The 25,293-nt window shown below is 42.5% G+C and overlaps 2 protein-coding genes across 2 annotated transcripts; both read right to left on the bottom strand.

Annotated features, from left to right (window-relative positions):
• Window positions 1–2,135: 2,135 nt before the first annotated feature.
• LOC137280908 (putative polypeptide N-acetylgalactosaminyltransferase 9) lies at window positions 2,136–8,357 on the bottom strand. Its single transcript, XM_067812094.1, has 10 exons — window positions 8,036–8,357; window positions 7,745–7,898; window positions 7,448–7,611; window positions 7,090–7,254; window positions 5,368–5,578; window positions 5,141–5,258; window positions 4,311–4,493; window positions 3,716–3,844; window positions 3,384–3,479; window positions 2,136–2,258 (listed from the first exon to the last, which is right to left on the bottom strand). The coding sequence occupies exons 1-10, from the start codon at window positions 8,355–8,357 to the stop codon at window positions 2,136–2,138; spliced, it is 1,665 nt and encodes a 554-aa protein (XP_067668195.1).
• A 5,240-nt stretch (window positions 8,358–13,597) lies between these two features.
• On the bottom strand, window positions 13,598–24,442 carry LOC137282457 (sodium-coupled monocarboxylate transporter 1-like). Its single transcript, XM_067814211.1, has 15 exons — window positions 24,029–24,442; window positions 23,599–23,650; window positions 22,468–22,535; window positions 20,970–21,050; window positions 20,762–20,835; window positions 20,146–20,283; window positions 19,617–19,752; window positions 18,729–18,817; window positions 17,942–18,054; window positions 17,206–17,276; window positions 16,939–17,025; window positions 16,102–16,301; window positions 15,822–15,925; window positions 14,784–14,902; window positions 13,598–14,469 (listed from the first exon to the last, which is right to left on the bottom strand). The coding sequence occupies exons 1-15, from the start codon at window positions 24,440–24,442 to the stop codon at window positions 13,882–13,884; spliced, it is 2,334 nt and encodes a 777-aa protein (XP_067670312.1). The 3' UTR covers window positions 13,598–13,881.
• Window positions 24,443–25,293: the final 851 nt, after the last annotated feature.

Here is a 25,293-nt window from a genome sequence, read left to right as displayed (position 1 = left end):
ACCGTGTGGATAGAGACGTGGAGCTCAAAAGACACGAATATATGACAACATGTGTTTAACAGTATGTGTTTGACTTGTGAAAACGCGTGTTTGACAACTTTCGAAATTTCGAGAACATGTATTTGCCGTGTGAAGACCGCTTCAGACTGAGAGTGCAGTGATACCACAACATTGTGACGTCATCAGTTTTTACATCATATCATGCCATATAATTAATGACGTCAGGGCATTGCACAAACCCTACTGTCAAAACGATATCATGTGATTATTGGCGTCATTGCATTGTACAATCTCTACTGCCAAAACGATATCATGTAATTTATGGCGTCAGGGCATTGTACAAAATCTACTGTCAAAACGATATCTTGTAATTATTGGCGTCATTGCATTGTACAATCTTTACTGTCAAAACGATATCATGTAATTGATGACGTCAGGGCATTGTACAAACCCTACTGTCAAAACGATATCTTGTAATTAATGGCGTCAGAGGACTGTACAATCCCTACTGTCAAAACGATATCATGTAATTGATGACGTCAGGGCATTGTACAAACCCTACTGTCAAAACGATATCTTGTAATTAATGGCGTCAGAGGACTGTACAATCCCTACTGTCAAAACGATATCATGTAATTGATGACGTCAGGGCATTGTACAAACCCTACTGTCAAAACGATATCATGTAATTGATGACGTCAGGGCATTGTACAAACCCTGCTGTCAAAACAATATCATGTAATTTATGGCGTCAGGGCATTGTACAAACTCAACTGTCAAAAACGATAGTTCGGTAGGCTAAAACTATATTTCGCACGAATATAATCGTCTATCTATTATCTCAGTTTGAGGAAAATGAACTCAAATCTACTATCAAACATATCCTGGCATGTATAACTGAACGTCGTAGTAAAAACGTGACGTCATAACATTGTTCATGAGTTCACGTCACTGTGACAATGAGATACTTTGCCTTAAGGTGTGGTATGAAAAATATGAACCCCCGACATTTTCGCCCTCATGGGTTATGAAATATTATCTCATCAGATTTGTGATAACAACCGTTTTTCTTAACTGTCGGCTACATGCGCTACTTTGCACCCATTTGTGGAAGCGCTCTGATCATGAACGGCTAACTAGCGTAGTTTTCTGGTCAAAATACAAGTGTGTAGATTATGGTGAGAATTGTACTGACTGTCGTCGACTATGGTGTATATGTACCCATTACGTCGCATCAACGACGTCAGATCAATGCACAGGAGTCGATTCATACATGGCCAACAGTCTTTTAGGGGGTGCTAGAATGCACAAACGTGAACTGAAAAAAACAACAACAACAACAAAGAAACAGACTTCATTGCATTGTACAAAGACAAAACAACTGACGGTTTAAAACTTTATTAACAATGAGCAACCTAAAACATTCAAGGTGAACATCTGGCGTCCTACAACGTGAGTAATAGTAACTATAACAATGTGTCAGTTCCGATATAAATCTAAGCCAATTTTAATACACGGGCGATTTTACGTTCTTCCGAGGTCAGTATGAGGTCTTGAATCTTTAGGGTGACCATACCTCGGTCGCGCGAGTAGGCACTCTCACACGTGTAGAAGTTTGCACGACTCTGTGTGTGTCACAGTGTCTTCCTAGTTAGTGCATGTCACTGGACACAACAATCAGCAATCACTGAAGTAGCTATTGCACTTCCTCTGCTGGCTTTCTGTGACATTTAACGTCTGCTCGTGGAACCTTCGCGGCGTACGCCCATGTCAGTGGTGGAAGTATAAAATACACTTGTTTACGACTGAAATCACATTACTCACAATGAAAGGCAGCTAAAAACGTTACACAATAATGAGTGCAAAGTTCGAGAGTAAACAGTGATGCTATGTATAAAGACTTTCACTTAAACCTTTGTATTGCTGATCTGGACGTGGGGTTTTAATAATGTAAGTCTTGAATTCAGCACCATGGACAAGTACTTGTTTACTCGTTCAGTTCGGCCCAATAGTATCATAAGCATGAATATACTATTACCGTGATAGCTCGGGGCTAAACTGTATTTTTTTACATTATAGTAGTGAGGTATGTTTCGATTGTCCATAGCCCGACTTAATGTTGGCACTGATATTGGCTATGAAGGGCGTGGCGTGAGTGTCCACACTTGAGACCTGTGTCCAGAACAGGGTTGGACGGTGAGAATCTTCTTGTCTGCCTGTAGACACATTCCACTATTCTTTTCTTGTAAACGTCCATCCTGCGAAAACAAGTCGAGGCAGGATTAAGTTTTAACTCTTCAGCTCAGTATGTCAAAAGATACATTGCAGTCAGTTTATTATTTATGTGGCAGCCCGTGGCAATTATAAGCTGTAATATGTTTAATCAACAAGTGTGTATTCTTCAATATTTCCTTCTTGTTCTAGTTACATCTGAGCCAGTGTATGTAGCAAACATCTATTTGAGTGTATGTGGCAAAACGTCTACCTGAATGTATTTGGCTAACATCTACCTGGGCGTATGTGGCACAACGTCTACTTGGGTGTAAGTGACAAACGTCTACCTGCGCGTATGTGGCAAACGTTTACCTGAGAGCATTTGGCTAACATCTACCTAAGTGTGTTTGGCAAACGTTTACCTGAGTGTATGTCCAGCTTGTTCCGTGACGCAGGTTCAGGGAGACATTCCCGCCCTTAACATACAGGTGTTGATGGTAGTTCCAGATCTGGCCATTGTCACGCATACACCAAAACTGTTGGTTGAGAGAGACGCAGATGGGAACAAGAAACAGACAAGTGGGGACTTGCAAAGATGTGAGTAAAAGCGTATGTGTTGGTCTGTGCGAGTATGGGTGGGTCTGTGGTTTCTATATAGATCCCAGTTTAGTCTTTTTACGACAAGGGACGGGGATATGCACGTGTACTTGAAGACAAAACTACAAAACATTTATAGCCAATATTTTATCTGCATTAAGTAAGTAAGTTTACTGGATCTAGGGATGTGTTCTGGGCCGCAGATGCCTCGCTTAAGGAGTGAGTGAGTTTGGTTTTACTCTGCACTCAGCAATATTACAGCTATATGGCGGCGGTCTGTAAATAATCGAGTCTGGACCAGACAATCCAGTGATCAACAACATGAGCATCGATCTGCGCAATTGGGAACCGATGACATATACCAACCACGTCAGCAAGCCTGACCACCCGATCCCGTTAGTCGCCTCTTACGACAAGCATCTCGCCTAAGGGAAACTGCAATAGTCTTATCTCGTGATAATTCTTTACTGAAGATGTGATTATTATCAAAGTGTTATACACGTATCCTAAGGGTAACCAGGTCATGATCTAATTCCGTATTTCTCATTGTGTAGTTGTCACTATGCCCCTACCTGATTGTATCCTTTGCCCTGGCATGTGTACATGCTCGGCACCAGGGACTGTCGCCCCATCGAGTCTATACAGCTACTGTAGGCGGCATTCCGAATCTGGAAATAAAAGTAGACTTGCAATAAGTAGCATACACAGGAATAGTGTTTGATGGTAAGTACTTGGATGGAACAGTCATGAAACGTTCAACGTTTCATCGTTTGTCTGTTTGGATTGTGAGTACCTGAGGGCCTCCTACTACTAGCATCATGAAAATTTACAAAGCGCTGTGGAGTGCCTCGGTCTACAGAATGGACTGAGACATACACTGAGTGTGAGCATACAGGTGGCATACCTCTCCTACAGTCAGACAGTCTGTGGGCACTGGAAGTTCTGGGAGCACGTTCTTCAAGTACCATTCAAAGTCGTGGCAGTGTAGACTCCGACGTAGTTCTTGTCTTTCCGAGATATCTCCAACAACAACCTGAGGGGGAATAATACATGCAAATTAGCCCGAATACCATGAACTCATTGTACTCAACGGATATTTGCAACCAGCATGGTACTGATGAATCCATTTAGGGGGTAGAGGGAATAGGATGGGATGGGATGGAGGTTAATCTTTGTAGAAACCCACTTGAAACAGGAACTGTTGTGATGTTGAGATCCAGAAATATAACATTACATATATCCACCTCAGTAAATCTATCCGTCACCTCACGGACCCCAGTGTATCCACCTGTCACCTTACTATATCTGCCTGTCAACGACCTCACTATACATACCTGTCACCCCATTCAGCATGCCCACCTGTCACTGACAACAGCATATCTGCCAATATCAATATTTTCAGTATACACCATGTACATTCTCATTATTAATACCTACTGTCTCAGAATCCAGTGTTCCTACGTGTTTCAGAATCCGATGTTTCTGCTCCTATCACTAACCTTGTCAGATCCAGTGGTCTCGTAGAAGAACTTCTTGTAGTCATCCATCCACACCTCGGCCACTCGGGCAGCGTTCCTCCTATCACTACCAGGGATGGGCCAAAGGATGGGGTTATTATGCCGAAAGATGTGACCAACATGTGAGCAGGGAAGCACCTCTATGCTGCCGTTACACATCCACACCTGTAACAAATAAAACCAGCTATACCCTGAAACTGCCGTAACAAAAACTACGTATATCAAAGACACGCCCAGCTGTATTGTAGAGAGCTGTCGTTAGACGTCCACACCTGTAACAGGTAAACCCAGCTGGACTTGTAGGGTGCTGCCATAGCAAATCCACGCCTGTAATGAATAAACCAAGTGTATTGTAAAGTGCTGTCGTTACACACAAACCTGCAACATTTCTCTACCAAAGAGGATTCGTCGTCTGTCTGTTCGTGTGTTCTTTTGTGATATTCTCTCGTGACGTAATGCAATCCAGAACGTTAGCATGGTTAACAGTTAACAGTAAGAAATTATTAGCTCTGTATGTGCTTAGTCATTAGTATGTCCCTTTACACATCCACACCTGCTCTATGGACAGGCAATATTGCCACAAAGTTAACAGATATAAGGTTGCAACCAACACATCTCTACCGCAGAAGATCTATCATCTGTCTGCTCGTGTGTTCTTTTGAGAGATCGCTGTTACAGTAATACGAGTGCCGTAAAGTGTTGGAGTTGGATTTATATAATTTATGTGGCTTTAACGAAACACCCGTATGTCTTCAGGATCAGTGTTTACTACAACTGTTAGACATGACCGGTGACTCCCCTTTCAGCCAAACCTTGAAAGACAGCTCGATGTTCTCTCCACCCCAGTAGTCCAGTCCTGGGTCGTAGGCCCCCAGCAGAGTAAAATAGTCACGGGATATCGCAAACAACCCACCAGGCATTGTGGCGGATCTGAAAATACACACGGACACACGGTTTAGTTGGAACCATCTGACTCATCAGTGATCAAGACTCGTGACACCTCGCTAGTGACGGTGCCAACAGTGCGATGTTCACTCACTTGATGGGTGCTGTCGGAGAACGGGCGGGTTTGGTACGGAGTTCATGGATCCCAATCCATCTGAAGATGAGATTTGACCAGGAGAATGTCCCAACGCTGAGGGGAGCATGGGGTTTGACTGACAATGTGTCGGACTTGATAGACTCTATTGTTGGATAGGGGACGGCATAAGGATCCTCAGCAATCCGATCCAGCAGGGGTTCAAGCCAACCTAGCAACAGGTACCTTACCATTCAGCACTGTCAAAGGAACTTTTCTTATGGTATTTTCCTAGGATACGTAATGCGGTAACGATGTATGGGGCCGTCAGCGTAGCATCTTGCCTAACTGTATCCTTTCGTAATATACTGAGCAAAAATGGAAACGTGACACTGGTAAATTTACGAATTTTTTGTTTCTGTTCATTGGAATATTTCAAACCGTATCCCTAATAAACGTACAGATTGTGAATCCTTTAATTTCATGAAATTGTAAGGTCACGTGCATTCCTTGACTTTGTAGCCTAGAAAAATGAACAAATGTGAATACACGTGCAAACACAAAATCATTAGGTCAAGTTGTGCATGTTTGCCTAAACCGAATAAACACAGTGAATTTGAACTGGAAAAACAAACTGAAAGTTTCATTTTTATGACCTTTTGGAAATGCCCCGTCTTACAAATGAAGAACGTCAACGTGCTATTGGGAGGCTCCATGCTGGTCAGTCTGTGGTTACTGTTGCAAAAACCTTTAACTGTTCAAGGAAAACGAGTTTTAATCTCAGGATGAGAATGCATCAAATGGGAACAGTTGCAGATCCCCCGAGGCCAGGAGCGTCATGTGTGACGTCACTCCGGCAAGATGCAGCAATACGATTACGTCATCTTCGCAAGACATTTGCCGCTGCAACTTCCACAAGTCGGTTGATGTTTGGTGGAAGGGTAACCCCACAAACGGCCAGAAATTGCTTGCGTGACGCCGGACTTCCCCATCGCCAATCTTAACGCCTCTTCATCGCCGTAACCGACATACGAGGGCCACACGACACATAAGGTGTGGTGCTGTCCAGTACAGGGATCACATTTTACAACTTGTTTTGCTTCCGGCCATGCAGAGACACGCCCCTGGACTAACGTTCCAGCAAGACAGAGCTAGGCCTTACACATCAGTTCTTACGCAGAATTTTCTAAGAAATGCTGGTGTTCAAGTCCTGGACTGGCCACCACGTAGCCGCTATCTCAATCCGATCGAACACATCTAGGACGAACTTGGGCAACGTGTTCGTCAACAAGTCAATTTACCACAGACATTGCAAGGTCTTCAAAGTGTTCCTGTTGGGCAATGGCGACGTCTTCCTCGGGGAGTGTTCACTAACGTTCTGAGATCCATGAGGAAACGTTGTGTGGCTGTATGAGACACTAGAGGTGGACACAATCGTTACTGAACACCTCAGACTCATTGTTCTCCATTCTGTGAACTTCATTGTGGAGTGTAGTCCGACATCATAAATATTATTAACGTTAAAGACGAACGGCGCGACGTGTTTTTGTTTTCTGTTGATGTCCATGTGTTCTGTGCACAGCATAGAGCTAAAATAATTGCCTTATAATAAATATTACAATTATGGCCCCCAAAATACGGAGTGTTAAGTTTTCATTTTTGTGTATATAAAAGTTAACTATGGCCATAACTTTATAAATTAATTTTCAGTCATGTTTACGTAAAACCACAGTCCGACCCTACCTGGGAAACACTCGATGTGTGAGTCGAGAAAGACGAGGACAGGGGCCATCGCGTGCTTGTAGCCCAACAACCTTGCTCTTATCAGCCCCTCCCGCTGACCTGTCCTAAGTATCTTCACTATGCCCAGCGTTGACATGTACTTCTCCAGGGCTGCACCAAGATATTCTGGACAAATATACACAATCAATGTGAATCTGTCTGTAACAGTTGTTTAAAGTCATCACAATTTGAGCGGTAGTGTAGGTTTCACGTAGAGGGGAGGGGCACGAAGTGTATTCCACATGCCTTGATGTTATTAGAAATGGAAAAACGAGGATGCACGTGCATTAGTATGAGATGTAGTAATTGTGATACGCACCTAGATCTGAGGCGTCGTCAACAAGGATAATCTCCTGGAGGAGGTGTGGTGGTGAACGGTTGATGACACTGTGCACGGAGCGCAGCAAAGTAGACCATGCCTCGTTGTGGAAACACATGATGACACTCGCCTTAAGAATATTCTGGTGACTCAGAGACCGACATCTGGAACAGCATAGGCTAAAGTATTACACGGAATGCAGCTTTTATAATGCATTCTCAATTGTTGCTTCTGATACCAAGTTATACCTCTTGCTCTACCTGGTTCCTTGGAAGTCACAGTGCTAAAAACACTCACTGCGGAGGGCCTGGTTCCGGAAGTCGACGGGTCACGGAAACGATGTCACTAACAAACTGGTTAAAGCTGTGTCTCTTGAAACCTTCATCAAATGTCTGCTTTGCTTCAGCTGAAAGGTGGCTCGGGAAGACGGTCACTGGGCGGCCATACTCACCTAAGAAAATTGGTTATCATTTGAGTCAGCGTAAATATGACATCAGTACATCAAGTTAACTTTCCTAGTCGACATATGTCATGTTTATATGTAGAGGTAACTGAATATTTCCTGATTTGCCAACTGTATAATCATACCTCTTCCATGAGGTGGACTTTCTGCAACAAATGGAGGATACGTGATGTCATCTTCTACACCATTAGACCAGTTTCCAAACTTCTTTGAGCTCCATTTTCGGCCGGCCATGTGTTGGTCAAACACACCACTGGGTGCCGACCTTACGCTGTCCCCCATCCTCAGCCCAGACCTGTGAGTTGAACCTGTGTTTGTCCGTGGGACAGATGACGCCGTCAGGTAAATGATCCCGACAAACAAACCACACAGGAACATCATCAGTCGCATCAGACCACGTGGCCGGAGGACCTTCAGCAGCAAGATGTTACACTTGCGGGTCTTCATTATGCAGCCACCGGATCAGCAAGCGTACACTCTAGGACATATTAAGACATAGATGAACACATTATGCCTTCACATCAATGTTCATTCATATGGCTGAACCGTAATAACGTTCACAATAACGTTATTACGCTACAATACATCAACTAATGCAAGTGCGATATATTTGCTTGGAAGTATGCCTCAGTTTTCTTCGTTTGCTTTAACTGTTTACTCCAGGTGCCTTAAAACAATAGCTCCATTGCAACTGGATGATATTTGGCATCGAATTTTATACAGTTACATTTTGAAATAATTTTTGTTTCATCATTCATTCCCTAACGCCATTATTCTAACCTATTACTTGAACGCTACCTCAGCAGCACGGCTGCCCCAACATAGAGTAGGCCGTCTGAGGTTATCTGGCCACCATGTAATGTCCACTCAGGTACAACAGTGGCGGTCATATCGGATATGTTAGTAAATAGATTGCGGAGTGTGTATACTTGCGCTGTGTCTGACATGGGCACTTTATGTGGGTTAGCTTAAGTTTATAGCAGTTTATGTTTGACCCGTGAAGGTCCAGTGTAGAATAGGCAGTGAAACCTATCTTTGCCATAAAAGGCGGCAATGCTTGTTGTAAGAGGCGACTGACGGGATCGGATGGTCAGACTCGCTGACTTGGTTGAGACATGTCATCGGTTCCCAATTGCGCAGATCGATGCTCATGCTCTGGAATGGAATGTCTGGTCCAGACTTGATTATTTACAGACTACCGCCATATAGCTGGAATACTGCTGAGTGTTGCGTAAAACTAAACTCACTCAATCACTCAGTTTATGTTTACACAGCCCACATCACTTGTCGTACACCTTGCTGGCACTCTACCTTACCGCACTGCTGACTTCTGCTGACCCAACCTGGTCCCTGGTGTAATGTCCATTCCTCACACAGTTTCCACCAGTACATCATGTACATATTAGTAAAATGACATACTAATGTTACCATAGGGATTGTATAGTGACGTTATGTCTGACGTAAACTCTCAAAAGGCAAATATAATTTATATCTTAAAACTTCAGGACATATGTATGAAATTTGGAAACAGGAAATAACGTGGAGTCCACACCTGAAAGGATTCCTTCACACACGCTCTCCCGGGTATTTGAAGGATCCGTAGAATCAAACGGACAGACCTTCAGTTTCCATGGCGGTACACAGTCGTCCTCCTGTATCTAGTTTTGGGTGCATCTCAGATCTGACACTGGATATCGTGGTAAACATCTTACAACATATCATGTCACAGCTTAGCGGTGAAGTATAATTACATGGAGAAAACTTGTACAATATATATCAATTTATCTTACCTTCATGAAAAATACTTTTATTTCATTGGCCAATAACTCTTAGACAAGTTTTCTTGTCACCACTCCCTAGGAGGGCCACAACTGGAAAAACATATTACTGCCACTGCCACGGTAACTTTTGTGTCGCCAACAGTTGTATAACGTCATAACATGACGCCTACAGTGCAGGGATTTCGAAATCGGTTCTGCTGGATGTTTTGGAGTTCACTATGTACACACCTCTTTTACTGACTTCTACTGCTTATTTAAACGCTCAGCTTGAACATAATTTACCAGTTTTGTTTACTTGTCATATAGTCGGTAAGGAGGTTATTGACATTTTGTATATTTAACATGTCGGTGAGATGCAAATACGTTCTATGAATCTTCCTCGGGTAATACAGTCTGACGTACGACCCTGTGCAGCGTGTCATGTAGTCTGTCGTACAGACCCTGAAGTATATATATTCAAGAAAGCCCACGCAAGTCTAGAAAATGTGGCAAGTCTAGATTTCCATAGCCTCTGAAAATGACGAAAGTCTCAGGGCCCCATCTCATTATATTGTTTTTTCTTCGCAATTAACGTTTTTTTCAGTAAAATATGTTCATTTCAGAGACTAGCTGTTAGTCTACGTGTCATGTCGGATGACACCGTATTACCGTACAGAGGGCCATACAGCTTATAGTGTCTGTGGCTATATGCTACAGCATCATGTCTAGCAGTTTGAGGGTTTTAAAGGAACTACATACAAGAGAGAGTATACAACTATGGCAGAATATTTTGCTGGTGTCCATTACCCATTCTCAACGTGGTCGAAAAAGAAAAAAAGTTCGTGATCTAGACAAGACGTCTTTCCAAGGAGAATCCCTGTATAACATCAACAGTGACACGTCACTGAGACTCGAAAAGAGGGATGTGGACTCTACAGATACATTTAGAAACAGCGGACTGATTACTCACAACCCAGTAGATGACGTCGAAGAAGCATCGGGCGCCCTTGAGTAATTAACACTTCCTACAACCAGAAACCGGAGAGCTGTTATTACAAACCCCTTTAACTTTTTATATAAATTATGCGAGTTTGAGTGTGAATTGTGTAAATTGGAGAAGTGAAAGAAAAAGCCTGTTTGAGTTTTCCAAATTAAATTTTAAACGTTACAGTGTTTGAGAAACCGCTGAAAATTTCTGTTTATTAGAATAACTACTACGGAGCACTTTAACTCTTTTTCTTGGATATTTTATATTTTCTACTAATGTTATAGAAATTTTTTTCTCTCTTGGAACGTTACCAAAGAAATCTAGAAAAATTCATATTTGTAACAAATGTGCAATTATATTTTCAGTTTATTTGCCCTTCATGATTCTGTGTATCTGTGTATAGGGCTAGTTATAAGGGTTTGTATTGATGCCGGTGCCACACATATTTGATATTTCATTAAATGCTGGTAAAACGATGTAACAGAGAGACTGTTCATGCAGTCAGCAATAAAACTATCCATTCTGCGTGTGATGACTATGTTGACTTAAGTCCGACTTGAACATCTCAACACAAACGGGAGATTTCACAGCTGTAGTACTAGCTCGTGTGTTTGTACAACGTCCGCACATTGATTGTGATTGAATTAAAGCACTAAAACTACTACTCTCGGAAAACTCCAAATGTGGGAAATGTGATTATATTAAGCACATATATAGCATGAACATGCTGAAATCTCACCTGTACAGGAAGTGTTGAGATAACGTCCGTCACGAAGCTGTAGGTTAATGAGAATTAACTACCTGGGTGACGAGGTGTGCCAAGTGACAGCTGACCCGCACCACCTGTCCACCAGGTTGGTACTGAGACTGCACATATTGCGATATCTACATTCATCAATCTACACGTGTCACAACCATGCAATCACAGTGACGAATTACAATTAAACATCGTATCTCGTCCGGAACATTCTTTTCTGTAGCGAGGATTCGATAAGGACATTACCCGAGCAGTTATGTCGTAATTACTCTTTAAACGTCTCCCGACAGGTCCAAGCATTAACATACTTTAAAAACGATGCTGAAGAACTTAGACAGTTTGTGCGTCAAATTGTTCATAATTTCATAGTTTTTACAGCCGACGTCAAATCACATTTCATTCCACTCTCTGTGATAACATTATGATATCATTTGTCATAAAGTCAGTTAAACGTAATACACTGGTTCACGTATTGTGAAACTGGTAAATTCAGCTGACCCCCGATCAACTAGTATATGATGCATATAGACTGAGACTGATCTAGCCTGAGACTAAGCTCGCGGACCCCTGCTGCAGACACGGCGATCCATTCATATTTCCAGTCATTGACGCCTTGGTTGCATTTGAGTGTGATACCAACGGTTGTCTTGATTAGTCAGACGTCCTGTGAGTATTTCAGTATTTGTGTGTGTGGTGTAGGTAGAATGGACGCAGGGAGACGCTACTCGTGTCACAGCTGACGTTGGCAATAAACTTTGTATAGAACTCACTATTATAATAGTGCTGTGAGAGATGTATAGTATGATATCATTAACTTGGGTTTTAGACTGTCTCTATAAATCATTTGCTTTCACAGCATAGAGACAGTTCTTGAATAGGAACAACCAGACATCCACCATGTTAAGCGACGTTATTATCACTGAAATATATAAGAAACCCATAGCATTTGGGTGAACACGCTTCCCAGTTCATGTATATTCCTTAACACATACCTCGCCAAGAAGCTGTGTGTGTCTAGAGTGAACTACAGTCTGTAGTGTGTGTCCTGCCAGATCCTAGAGATGTTTTGGGGTTAGACCTTCCTTTTATTCTGGAGTACAACATTTCGGGGCTGGTTCTACATAATCACCAGGTAGGATTGTTCTAACTGATGATGAGGCTAGAACAAGTCATGAAATGCTCATCGAACAGAAGCTTCTAACATGCCAGTTATGTAACTGCCGGATCGGTCAAATAACAAGGCGTGACCTAGAGGATCCGTCCATGCTCTGTGTAACCTAGAGGATCCGTCCATACTCTGTGTAACCTAGAGGATCCGTCCATACACTGTGTAACCTAGAGGATCCGTCCATACTCTGTGTAACCTAGAGGATCCGTCCATACACTGTGTAACCTAGAGGATCCGCCCATACTCTGTGTAACCTAAAGGATCCGTCCATACACTGTGTAACCTAGAGGATTCGTCCATACACTGTGTAACCTAGAGGATCCGTCCATACTCTGTGTAACCTAGAGGATCCGCCCATACTCTGTGTAACCTAGAGGATCCGTCCATACTCTGTGTAACCTAGAGGATCCGTCCATACTCTGTGTAACCTAGAGGATCCGTCCATACACTGTGTAACCTAGAGGATCCGCCCATACTCTGTGTAACCTAGAGGATCCGTCCATACACTGTGTAACCTAGAGGATCCGCCCATACTCTGTGTAACCTAGAGGATCCGTCCATACTCTGTGTAACCTAGAGGATCCGTCCATACACTGTGTAACCTAGAGGATCCGCCCATACTCTGTGTAACCTAGAGGATCCGCCCATACTCTGTGTAACCTAGAGGATCCGTCCATACACTGTGTAACCTAGAGGATCCGTCCATACACTGTGTAACCTAGAGGATCCGTCCATACTCTGTGTAACCTAGAGGATCCGTCCATACACTGTGTAACCTAGAGGATCCGTCCATACACTGTGTAACCTAGAGGATCCGTCCATACACTGTGTAACCTAGAGGATCCGTCCATACTCTGTGTAACCTAGAGGATCCGTCCATACACTGTGTAACCTAGAGGATCCGTCCATACTTTGTGTAACCTAGAGGATCCGTCCATACTCTGCGTGACCTGGCGGATCCCTCCGGATCTGACCCTCCTACAGATGTCAGGAAATAGGGGAGACAATCAAGTCAAATGTCATCATGTGGGCGTTTTTTATTACTAATCATTAATTTTGCTGGTTCCGCAAGAGAAACGATGCTTACTGCATTGCGGGTGTAACGACTTGCCTGTTTACCAGTCCTATCACATACACTTCATACTGTCATCCTCCCATCTAAGATTCATGTCTCTTCCCCTGACACCAAGACTCGATTTGTCCAGTAGCTCTAGTTGTGGCCGCAACAGTCACTGTGGATGTCATTTTTCGTTATTCCTCCATGGGTATGTGAAAACTCTCAATGAACTATACTGTCTCTACAGACTGTTGGACTCCTGAGGTTTGGTATCCTCTAAGTGTGGACTGGATTCCTGTGTATCTGAAATCTGCCCTGTTCTAGTGTCTTCTCTCTCCAGATTCCCATCCTGTTGTGGCTCCTCTTTGCAGGAAGCGTCATCTAAACTTGGCTCCATCCCATCTGTTTGGTCGTTTGGACATGGCTCCTTCATCTGCGTTAGTACTAAACTCGGCTCATTCCTCTCCTGAACTTGATCTAAGCGTGGGTCGTCTAACTTATGAGATTGGTCAAAGTTTTGTTTGACCTCTACAGACTGATCAAGAACTGATTCCTCCATATCTTGGATTCGGCCTTGTGACACCTCCCTATCATCGCCTTCACCTTCATCTCTATCTTGACTTTGTTGAAGAGGTAACAGTTCGGAGTCAATAAGATGGCTGCTATCTGATTCTGGACCGTCTTCAGAAACATGCGCAGTCTTGATGTGGTTTGGCTGCTGCTGGTCGTCTTCCTCGTCTGGCTGGCGAAGAGCCTCCCCTTCTTCGGGTATGTCCACGCTGGTGTGGTATATGTTTCCCTTAGAAGAGGACTCGGCGACACGAACAGCCTGATCATACAAAGTATACATTGCCGAGATATTACACAAATATTGACATGTGCTGTACGTGTTCTGAAAAAGCTGTCTGAGGTGATGAGTCTGCATCTATATGACCAGGCTCTGATAACGAGCTATATACACCAGACTATTATATACATGGCTGTATTATGTCAACATCCATTATTCACATATTTAAGACGATGCATTCTCTTGACAGCACCGCCTGTTCCTTAAAATACTGTTTCACTATCCTTATTCGCTGCAACATCTGAAACTATAATTCATATAAAGTATGTATTTAGTAACAACATCAATGAACTTACAGCTGAATAGTCCACTCCACATCGGAAGAAGTGTTTGAGGGGTTCCGGGAGACAGCAGAATAACTGATCCACGACGGAGACCAAGTATCGAGTGTCTGCCTTCTTGGTCGTCCGGCATCCTGCAACAATGTCGCCCCTGTATCTTCACCTGTACACACTCTGTCACTCGCGCAACCACGGCTTTCATACCTACAAAATGTGTCCTACAACGCAATGGTTCTGAACCAGTCGATTAATTGACTGTTCAATAGATAGGCAGCACTACTGATTCCTCACGAATACTCCCTACTTCCAAACAGAAAATGTTAATACAAGAAAAAAATCCATGCTAAATAATCGAATACTGTGCGCACGTCATACAATATCACAGGCCTCTCGCTTGAGCTGAGAACATTCTGAGAAGAACAACTGAGCATGCCGAAGGTTCCGGAAAGGTGGATTGCAGGTTGGTGAATCAAGGTACATCGTCTCCAATTAGAATATAAATCGTCCTAAAGCAAAGCAACATCTAACTGTCTCTTGATAGGTAACCATGGAGCGGTGGGCGGAAGGCTATCTTACGTCTCTGACCAATGTAAAGTTTGTTTCATCAGTCAGGAAGATAGCGTCGGAAGATGCCTTATAGTCAGTATTGGGTTAATCTGCATTGTCACTGCATAAAATTATTTGGCTAAGCCAAACGCATATTGCTCCAGCATAACATTTCCATTTGCTCCAAAGGGAGAACTAGCCAGAAAGCAGTGAACAAAAGATGATCACCTCTTTTATGTTGTTGAGAACTTTACATACCGCCAGGGAATGTCTTCTACACTAAAAAGCCATGCGCTCCAGCATATTGGCTCTAGTGTCGGAACCCTGGAGCGGATTATGTCGGAACACCAGCTAGCTACTGTCACCTATCAGTAGTTTGGCTCAGAACCTTTCAGTCACCGAACAATGGGCTCTTTTTTATACTATGCCAAAAACTCAGAGATAGACAGAAAGAACGTAGAATATTGCTGAGTGGTATGAGGTATGTGTCGCCCTACTTGCACTCACCATTAGCCATGTAGCTGACGATAGCCCCAACTGCTACGACCACAAATATACCAAGTGCCCCGAACCACATATAGGACAGCGAGTACAGCTTGTCAAGGCCCTGTCTGTAGTATAGTGATATCACTCAGTGGCATACGTATGCGTGCAGAACATAAAATCATATCGGTCTAACATAAATATACTTGTCCATAACAAGCATAGCTATTATTGCATTGTGTTAGAAATTTTGCGCATCATAATAATATCTGTAAATTATGGATCGATATCTTAATGAACTCACGGTGTGTAGGCCTCTGTCGTCACACTAATGTCTGGGATGGTGTAGTTAAAGTCGCTGATGAAAGTGATGTTGTCTACTGGACATCTGTCTGTGGGTCCCAGAGGAAGCCAAGGTGTCTTCCGCTTTGTAGTGGACATGTAGGACCCGATGGAGATCCAGAAGATAAACACGGCTCCTGTAACTGTGGCCACGAATGCCCCCTGCAGACACACCACACGTGTCAATGATGGATATATGGCATATCTTATAGCGATAGAAACAAACAACAGAAGGGTCTTCTTACGTACATGCTTTTACACGTGCACGTTTTAAGTATAAGTTATTACATTACTCCATCCGTAGCACAGCTAAATCACGTGTTGCAATAATACGTGAACCGTCTTACTTGGTCATTCACTTAACAGGCTTACAGGACATTAACGTAACTGGCTTACGTACATTGACGTAACTAGCTTACTGAACATTAACATAAGTGGCTTACTGACATTGATTTAACTAGCTTACTGGACATTAACGTAACTGGCTTACTGACATTGACGTAACTAGCCTACTGGACATTGACTTGACTGGCTTGCTGGACATCCAATTAACTGGCTTACTGGACATTCAGTTACCGGATTTTCTGGACATTGACTTAACTGCCTTACTGGAAATTTACTTAACTGGCTTACTGACATTGACGTAACTAGCTTACTGGACATTAACTTAACCGGCTTACTGACATTGACGTAACGGGCTTACTGGAAACTGACTTGACTGGGTTACTGGACATTAACTTAACTGGCTTACAGGGCATTCACTTTACGGACTTACTGGGTATCCCATTAACTGGCTTACCTGGACATTAGCCCACGGTATCATGGCTCCCAAGAGAAAAAGCCCAGTGGCGGGACCGGAAAAGGCAGCCAGGAGGCTGAATGAGATCTTGAAATACAAAACAGTAATGATGTGATATACTTCTGTTTCTAATCAATAATTCTCTGTTTCCTGTTATGTAACTGACTATGGACAGGTGGATAAGTATAGTGACTTTCCATAATGAACTTATTTTTTACAATGAAATATATCTATTCAGTTAATTCAGTGAAAGTACGAAACATTCACCTGAGACAATGTCCCGCCGACCTTGGCTATGAGCAGCGAGATAGCGACAGCAACACCTCCACATGCCACAACTACAGAATAGACGAAACACACTTGATTACAATACATGTATGTTCCTTATAACTTCATATGCATTTAAAAATTTGTATCCGACCTGCATAGTCACAGAAATAGCAAATCAAAAGTTCATTATGCTCAATCATTCAAAGATGAACGTGGAATGAACGTATTTATGGTCATCAAGAAAAAGGTTTTTGTCATTGACTGTGGTTTTGTGCCTGTTTTAGCAATAAGCCATCGATAGCTGACGTCAGGCACAACAGAAATTTGCTGCACACACAGTAACCTGTAGAGAATCGAACTCACAACTTTGATGTAACGGGTGAACACTTTTCCCTCAAGGTTTCACCGCGCCATAAACATAGAACATTGAACGCTTCACTCACTCAGTGTTGCCACTTCGTCATAAACATAGAACATTGAACGCTTCACTCACTCAGTGTTGCCACTTCGTCATAAACATAGAACATTGAACGCTTTACTCACTCAGTGTTGCATATTTTGTGACTTGGTTTAAGAAGTTCCTTTTTCGCTTTTCACGTCTATCTAGTCGGTAGATCGATTCACCGCGAGTCTACTCAGTTCCAGCACCACTCACAACAGGATAGTGAGAGGGGATAGTGTTGACACCACACTACATGTAAAATACGTCCACACTGGCAGGATCTGTTCCTACCTGAGCACTTGGCTATGATCGTGGCCTTTATCTCGGAGGGATTCTTCACATACGGCTTGATATAGTCCTCCCAGGTCTGTGCAGACAAGGCACTGAGTCCCGAGGACAGTGTGCTGCAACACAGGACGTTAGCTCGTGTGTGTGTATTTTACTATGTGCCTGGGTGGTACATGGCATCAAATGGGTAACATTATCAGAATCCATTCTACCAACAAAAAGTACTTGAAAAATATACAATTGGTTTGATATAGTTCTGTATTGTACCAGGTTCTGTATTGTACGGCAATGTTTAACTATTAATACTGAGAACGTCCTGAAATACCAACAGCAGTGATAGAATATCTACTCAGTCTGCCCAAGTGATCTGGTCAAGTGGTCTGATCAAGTGGCCATGTGATCTGCCCAAGTGGTCTGGTCAAGAGGTCTGGCCATGTGATGTGGTCAAGTGGTCTGGTCAAGTGTTCTGACCACGTAATCTGCCCAAGTGGTCTGATCAAATGGCCTGACCACGTGATCTTGCCAAGTGGTCTGATCAAAAGGTCTGGCCATGTGATCTTGCCAAGTGGTCTGGTCAAGAGGTCTGCCATGTGATCTGGCCAAGTGGTCTGATCAAAAGGTCTGACCACGCGATCTGGCCAAGTGACCTGCCAAAGTAATCTGTCTGGTCAAGCAGTCTGGCTAAGTGGTCTGACAAAGTAATCTCGTATGCTTGTCAAGTGGTCTAGTCAAGTAGGTTGGTCAAGTGGCCCGGCGTTTGTGATACAGTGTTTCTGTGACAGCTCCCTACCTCAGTGAGGCGCTGAACAAAGCTGCCATGAATAAACCTGGCATGCCTGGCAATTCCCGGAAGATGTCCATCACCATGAAGGGAATGATCTGCAGATATACACACCATATCACACTCCCGGTATGTATGTATGTATGTATGTATGTATGTATGTATGTATGTATGTATGTATGTATGTATGTATGTATGTATGTATGTATGTATGTATGTATGTATGTATGTATGTATGTATGTATGTATGTATGTATGTATGTATGTATGTATGCATAGCTACCAAGTATATATATGCATATGAGATATCACTATATAAACGGGACAATCCACTATTCATGTACATAGGATATCTCACTATATAGATACATGGACAATCCACTATTTATATATACAGGATACCTCACTATTTAGATACACGGAACGACACTATTTATGGACACAGGTTACCGCAGCATATAGATAATCAAAACAATCCACTATGTATGTACACAAGGTACCTCACGATATAGATACACAGAACAATTCATTATTTATGGACACAGGATACCTCACGATATAGATACATGGGACGATCCACTATTTATGAACACAGAACACCTCACTATGTAGATACATGGTACAATCTACCATTTATGGACACAGGGTGACCCACTATATAAATACACAGAACAATCCACTATTTATGTATAAAGGATACCTAGCTATAAACATACACGGGACAATCCACTATTTATAGACACAGTATGCGTCGCTATATAGATACTCAAGACCCCCAGTCCAAACATATACAGAAGTCCCCAACAGACACAATCACTATAATTTAGAGTCTATTGTTATTTATGATTGGAGTGAGGATTTTGGGGAATAAAGCTATTCAGACTAGTTACTGTTTACCTGATTAGGGTTTGTGATTTGGTTGGACTTGAGTGGATCACAGCCTCTGTGGTAGTAGTAGGCGAACGCCACCAGTCCTTCCAAGGTCGCCAAGGTCAAGGTGATAAAGAAGGCGGGGCCAGTGATGAACAAAACTCTACAAACAGCATTCTGTTAGGACAATACAGCTTCCTTTCTCATTGCGTGTTAAATGAGCTCCATGGTATTTCGATACATTGTTTACTTGTCTTTTACATTGTGCCCCACAATGTAAGTTAGTTCCCGTATGTGCATCTAAGTCCATTAATAGTGTTTCGTTGTTCCTAATCGCAATATTGAATGTTACTGTGTTTGCTCCATCAGCTTTGTCGCTTTATCGCTGTATCTCGGTTTTCAGTAATTGTCGTAATATTAGTACATATTATTGGTCTAGGAGTAACGTAAATTCCTGCAAACTAGCATACACACAAACACACAATAGACAACTTGCAGTCATGTTAACTTAGAACATGTTTCTACGTGCTTAATCTCAGTCAACCAGATGTCTCACTTTTTGGCCTGCAGCTCGGTTGGCGTGGAAGAGATCCGCTGAATGGCTGCCTGGCCGATGGTGAGTCCGATCATCCTGATACTGGACCCCAGAAACAAGCTCCAGAAAGTGTGCCGGACAGTAGGGTCGGTATTGAAGCTGGTGATAAAACATTCATCACATTACACTCCTCAAGTAAAACTTCCGGGATTGTGTGTTGATCACACGTATGCATCAACACTCAGTCAAAAGGTGAGTCGCTGTTGAAGCTTGTGGTAGGATTCACACATACCATTATATTTCCTGCAAGTAATACTTACGGTTGTAGTGTGAATCATAGATAAGGCCTGTTTTACGATTTTAGTTTTGAACTTTATAACGCCTATTGTTCATGTTTGAATGGTTAATATTCATGTTGACATGACAGTTTCTTGACGTGAAACCTCCTGCAGCTAATTTATAGTATTGCTTGAATATGCCTATGAGAGTTGTACAATAATATTTTACAAGGAAATAATCCATATTGTTAATTCGTTGTCTAAGTTTCAAGTGCAATGAACATACTGAAGCACCGTGGTAAAATCAGCTATATTTAAAAATTATAAGGGTGACTATGAAACATGAATCTACCACTCACTCGAAAAAGTTAAGTCGGCCATTTTCGTAGTTGATGTTCCACATTTCTGTTGGTCCGCCAACCTCCAATGTCCCCTACAAGAAGACAAAACGTGTTCTCAGCCGCCCTGTGGTACATGGCAGTTTGGGACAGCCTCAGACATACATACAGTTGATGATATCTACTGTTGTATTGACACCTTGGGACAGCCTCAGACAGTATGACAAACCTTGATAAGAATTGCGAAGATCCCCGTCAGCATGATAATCGTCTGGAACACATCTGTCCAGATAACAGCCTTGAACCCACCCTGGAAAACCCAATGACATCATTACAACATACGTATGAATGATAAGCAGATCGTATTAAAACACAATATTATATCATCAATTCGACCAGGTGTCTTTTCTGCATAGACAGAGTCTGCTTTGTAGAAATGTTCCCGTCACGGAATTACTCGAATGATTTAGCGATCCTCTACTAAAGTACACTGTTACAATCTGACAGTCGATATTTTACGAACGCCTCTGTCATTTACTGCCACTTGTAATCACAGCACAACACCTCACTACTTATAATCGAAATATCTGATGGAACATAACAAGGATTCATTCACAACGTGATCAACGGTTAGGTAGATGCATACTAATCTCGTATGTCACACGAGTGTCGTATCGCGTTCTGTCACGTTACGACTTGACCTGAGATTGGATAACTGACCTTTCATTTAGGTCACGTTGTGATGGAACTACTTTTTCATTCATAACAAACTAGTGGATTCATTCAATCTACAACGCATGTGCATAATAGTAATGTAAACATTTTGAACCTTGCTGTGTCGCTGTGTAATTGTGAGTCGAACTGAAACATTATATCCGTAGAAATCCAAATGTTCCCACCAGTGGCACCGCATTTGCAAACCAACAAAAGGTCTGCTACGGAACAGTTTAGTGTAGGAGGCTGTGCGAGGCGATAAAAACTGACATGCATGATCGTGACGTCGGTTATCAAGGGGGCAGACGAGAAGTAGTGATGTCAATAAAATAAAAAAAATATTTATGAAAAAAATTAAAATACGCTATTTTGTCAGTTTAATGCATGAATCATGCGGGTAATGAATAAAATACCACACTCGGACTCATTACATAAATCATTTATACGAAACTCTTGACCTCCCTATGGTCAGATACCATAGGAAGGACACTCAATTCGTATAATTCATATCTAATGAGACCTCCTGTAGAAGTCTGTATTTATTACTCGCATGCGAAGATACGGCAGTCTAGTATTTTTGCGCCAATACAACACTAATAGCGATAGACGTACGACGGCAATGGTTTACAGATATGACGTCACAATGTTATGTCACACAATGGTTACAGGATCAACTGTCTGTTCACCTGATGAAGTGGTCTCAAATGACCCCGAAACTTTGTGTGTAAAAGAAGATTTATCCATAAAATGATCTTGGTCATTTATAACAACTTCTAAATGCCGTTAAAAGACATCGTATCAGATCTTGTTTTGCGGAGTATAATCACCTTGAAGGCAATTTATATTCGAGTGTAATAAACAGAATGCCAAACTTGCTTCCGTGAAATTACCATTTTTTGTTATCTCGTGAAATATTTAGTATCAATCTCGACCTCGTTTAATATAAATGGTATTACGCTGAAGGTCATTTACTACCCTCTAAATTAAATACACATACACCAGTGTATGCTTACGATTGATGTATAACACACAGAGGCGCACGCTACCACCGCCATGGAACCAGCTAGAGGAAATCCAGTTACTGAAATAAAAAAACCCGAAACTTCTCAACTTTTAATAACCGTTCACGTGTAAACACTTCAATTCTATGGAGCCATCCTCTCATCCAGGATTGCCAGTGTAATTATGAATTAACTATTTACGCCTTACAGAACCTCTGAAAATATTTTGTGATTGTTCCTGGATTGAGAAGTGCATAAAAGCCCTGTATCAGTCGTACACCCGGAATACTCCATGGTGATGTCTTTGCGTGTTGATTCCTGAGTTGAAACAAAAACGTTGACCAGGAACTGAACTTAACGAACATGAGATGTCCTGGGAGATGAGAGGAAATAGTAAGCTCCCCTTACATACACAAGTCTATGATGCCAGAAAATCTCCCACAACCCGTCGGGATGTAGTAACATGTGGAAGCTTCCAGATCGTTCTGTCTAATGTATATGTGTCTAAATATAGCATTGCAGTGCTCCTCAGTCGCACTCATACAATGCTTGGCACTTCGTGAGGTGCTACTCAATAGTGTGTCAGTCATACATTAATGACATCCACTTGTGATAGCCAGTGTGTCAGTCATACATTAATGACATCCACTTGTGATAGCCAGTGTGCCAGTCATACATTAGTGACATCCTCTAGTGATAGCCAGTGTGCCAGTGATACATTAGTGACATCCACTAGTGATAGCCAGTGTGTCAGTGATACATTAGTGACATCCACTAATGATAGCCAGTGTGCCAGTGATACATTAGTGACATCCACTAGTGATAGCCAGTGTGCCAGTGATACATTAGTGACATCCACTAGTGATAGCCAGTGTGTCAGTGATACATTAGTGACATCCACTAATGATAGCCAGTGTGCCAGTGATACATTAGTGACATCCACTAGTGATAGCCAGTGTGTCAGTGATACAATAGTGACATCCACTAATGATAGCCAGTGTGCCAGTGATACATTAGTGACATCCACTAGTGATAGCTAGTGTGTTAGTCGTATGTTCATGCTATTCGTCTGTTATGCCCTTTTTCTGAAACATCCTCCGGTCACATCAAATGTGAAACAAAATATGTTTATAGATAACGAACCTGCCTCCAGCGCTATTGCCGGTCCAAACAGTACAATGCCCATATAGAACAACTGAAAATGCAATAGCATGTGAACGTCAATCAGGTACGATCTTTTGACTGACGAATTGATATAAATGCTGGTATTTGATGGAATGAAAGAAAACTAGTTAAATTTCAAATTCAACATTATGTTTCCAAATTCAACATTATGTTAACACCCCCCCACCCCCCCCCCCCCACACCCCCCACCCCCCACCCCCCCCCCCCCCCCCCCACCCCCCACCCCGTAACTCCCATCACCTGTAGCAACACGGGCGTACTCAGCTGAAATATGCCACAGACCTCGGCCATTCCAGTCCTATAGCCTATAGTAAGACATACGTAATCCACCGAAATATTCCACTTAGCTAGGCCACCCCATCCCACCGCTGTAGTCTGACGTGCTCACCGTACTGAGATAGGCCAGCGTGGTTCCGAGTTGACGGATTAACTTTGACCGGAACCTAAGCTCCAGGTACTCGTAGGCGCTGGTTAGCCTGAGTGGATGCACCATGGGAACGATCAGCCGGGTACCAATCAGGTTGGCGAACATGAATCCAAACGTGCTGAGCCAGAACATGATTCCATAGATGTACACTTCAGCAGGGAAACCCAGCATCATTATGGATGACTCGAAGGAAACCATGAGAGACAGAGCAACAGGTATGATCTTCATTTTGCGGCCACCCACCAAGTATTCCGACGCACTGGCCTTGCGTCTTCCCTTCACGGCATAGTATACACCTATACCCACCGATATGGCAATGGTGAAACTGAACACCAGGTAGTCTGCTATATGGAACTGATGGCTGGGGTCCACCATTGTGATTTGCACAGCACTGACGTTGTTTACTGGAAAAGAGGCAAGTGTAGTCTGGATCGTCCATGTGTAATAGTGCATGCTGGTGATATGCCTCAGAAAAAAGACTCTGAGGATGTGACAGATCATAGACAAATTTGAATCAAGGACAACAAGTATCGCGCTACCATCATTGAGCTCAAACATTTTATAGATATATACAAGTACATAAGCCTGATAACCCGACATCACCTGTGAAGTGTGTGGTACTGATATTTAATCCCTGCTTGTTATATACAAACCAGTCCATTCAGAAACAGAATACCAATACAATATGATTATTGTAAAATTTCTCTTTATCGCACTTGCTAAAGACCACAAAAGTACTATTTGAGACCAGCTGGTGGGAATATTCTACGCCATGGCGTGCAACCGTGCCAAATATCTCACACCTTCAGCAGTAGTTGATAATATATATTTGAAGTAATACATCAACAAACTTCGAATCCGGGTACTGATTCTATTCTGAAAATTAAGTACCATCTAACTACTTGTAATACAATTAATTCAACTAAAGCACGGCAACCGCATATTTCAAAATAAGCTGTGTGTTGCGATCATTCCCTGTGGAAATGTACCTCAAATACTCACGCCTTATGGGCAGGCCCAGGAACGCTCACTGAACAGCCCAGCAAAGGACAGAAAGTATAAACTCTCCAGGCTCCCATCGTCTTAACTCATTAGATGTGCTACGCACGACAATTTAATGGCCAGCCGTGTGTTTGAATATCATACAACGCTTATATGACAGTTACAAAAATGTCTTCTAAGTTGATACAACACGCACAACTTGGTAATACCCTCAGTCACAACCC

Source organism: Haliotis asinina, chromosome 4 (assembly GCF_037392515.1).
Source record: "Haliotis asinina isolate JCU_RB_2024 chromosome 4, JCU_Hal_asi_v2, whole genome shotgun sequence".
Taxonomy (NCBI): domain Eukaryota; kingdom Metazoa; phylum Mollusca; class Gastropoda; order Lepetellida; family Haliotidae; genus Haliotis; species Haliotis asinina.
The sequence above is the reverse complement of the archived record's forward strand: the minus strand, read 5'-3'. Positions and strand labels throughout refer to the sequence as shown.

What these genes read in the sequence shown, in the direction of transcription:
- LOC137280908 (XM_067812094.1), bottom strand. Translation starts at nt 8,357, where the DNA reads ATGAAGACCCGCAAGTGTAACATCTTGCTGCTGAAGGTCCTCCGGCCA. An exon ending in ACATCGAGCTGTCTTTCAAG is followed by an intron (nt 4,494 to 5,140) that starts GTTTGGCTGAAA and finishes TATTTGTTACAG; the next exon opens with GTGTGGATGTGTAACGGCAG. An exon ending in AGACCACTGGATCTGACAAG is followed by an intron (nt 3,845 to 4,310) that starts GTTAGTGATAGG and finishes ATTCCCCCTCAG; the next exon opens with GTTGTTGTTGGAGATATCTC.
- LOC137282457 (XM_067814211.1), bottom strand. Translation starts at nt 24,442, where the DNA reads ATGGTGGACCCCAGCCATCAGTTCCATATAGCAGACTACCTGGTGTTC. An exon ending in ACCGAGCTGCAGGCCAAAAA is followed by an intron (nt 19,753 to 20,145) that starts GTGAGACATCTG and finishes TGCTGTTTGTAG; the next exon opens with AGTTTTGTTCATCACTGGCC. An exon ending in GATCATAGCCAAGTGCTCAG is followed by an intron (nt 17,277 to 17,941) that starts GTAGGAACAGAT and finishes TCTATTCTGTAG; the next exon opens with TTGTGGCATGTGGAGGTGTT.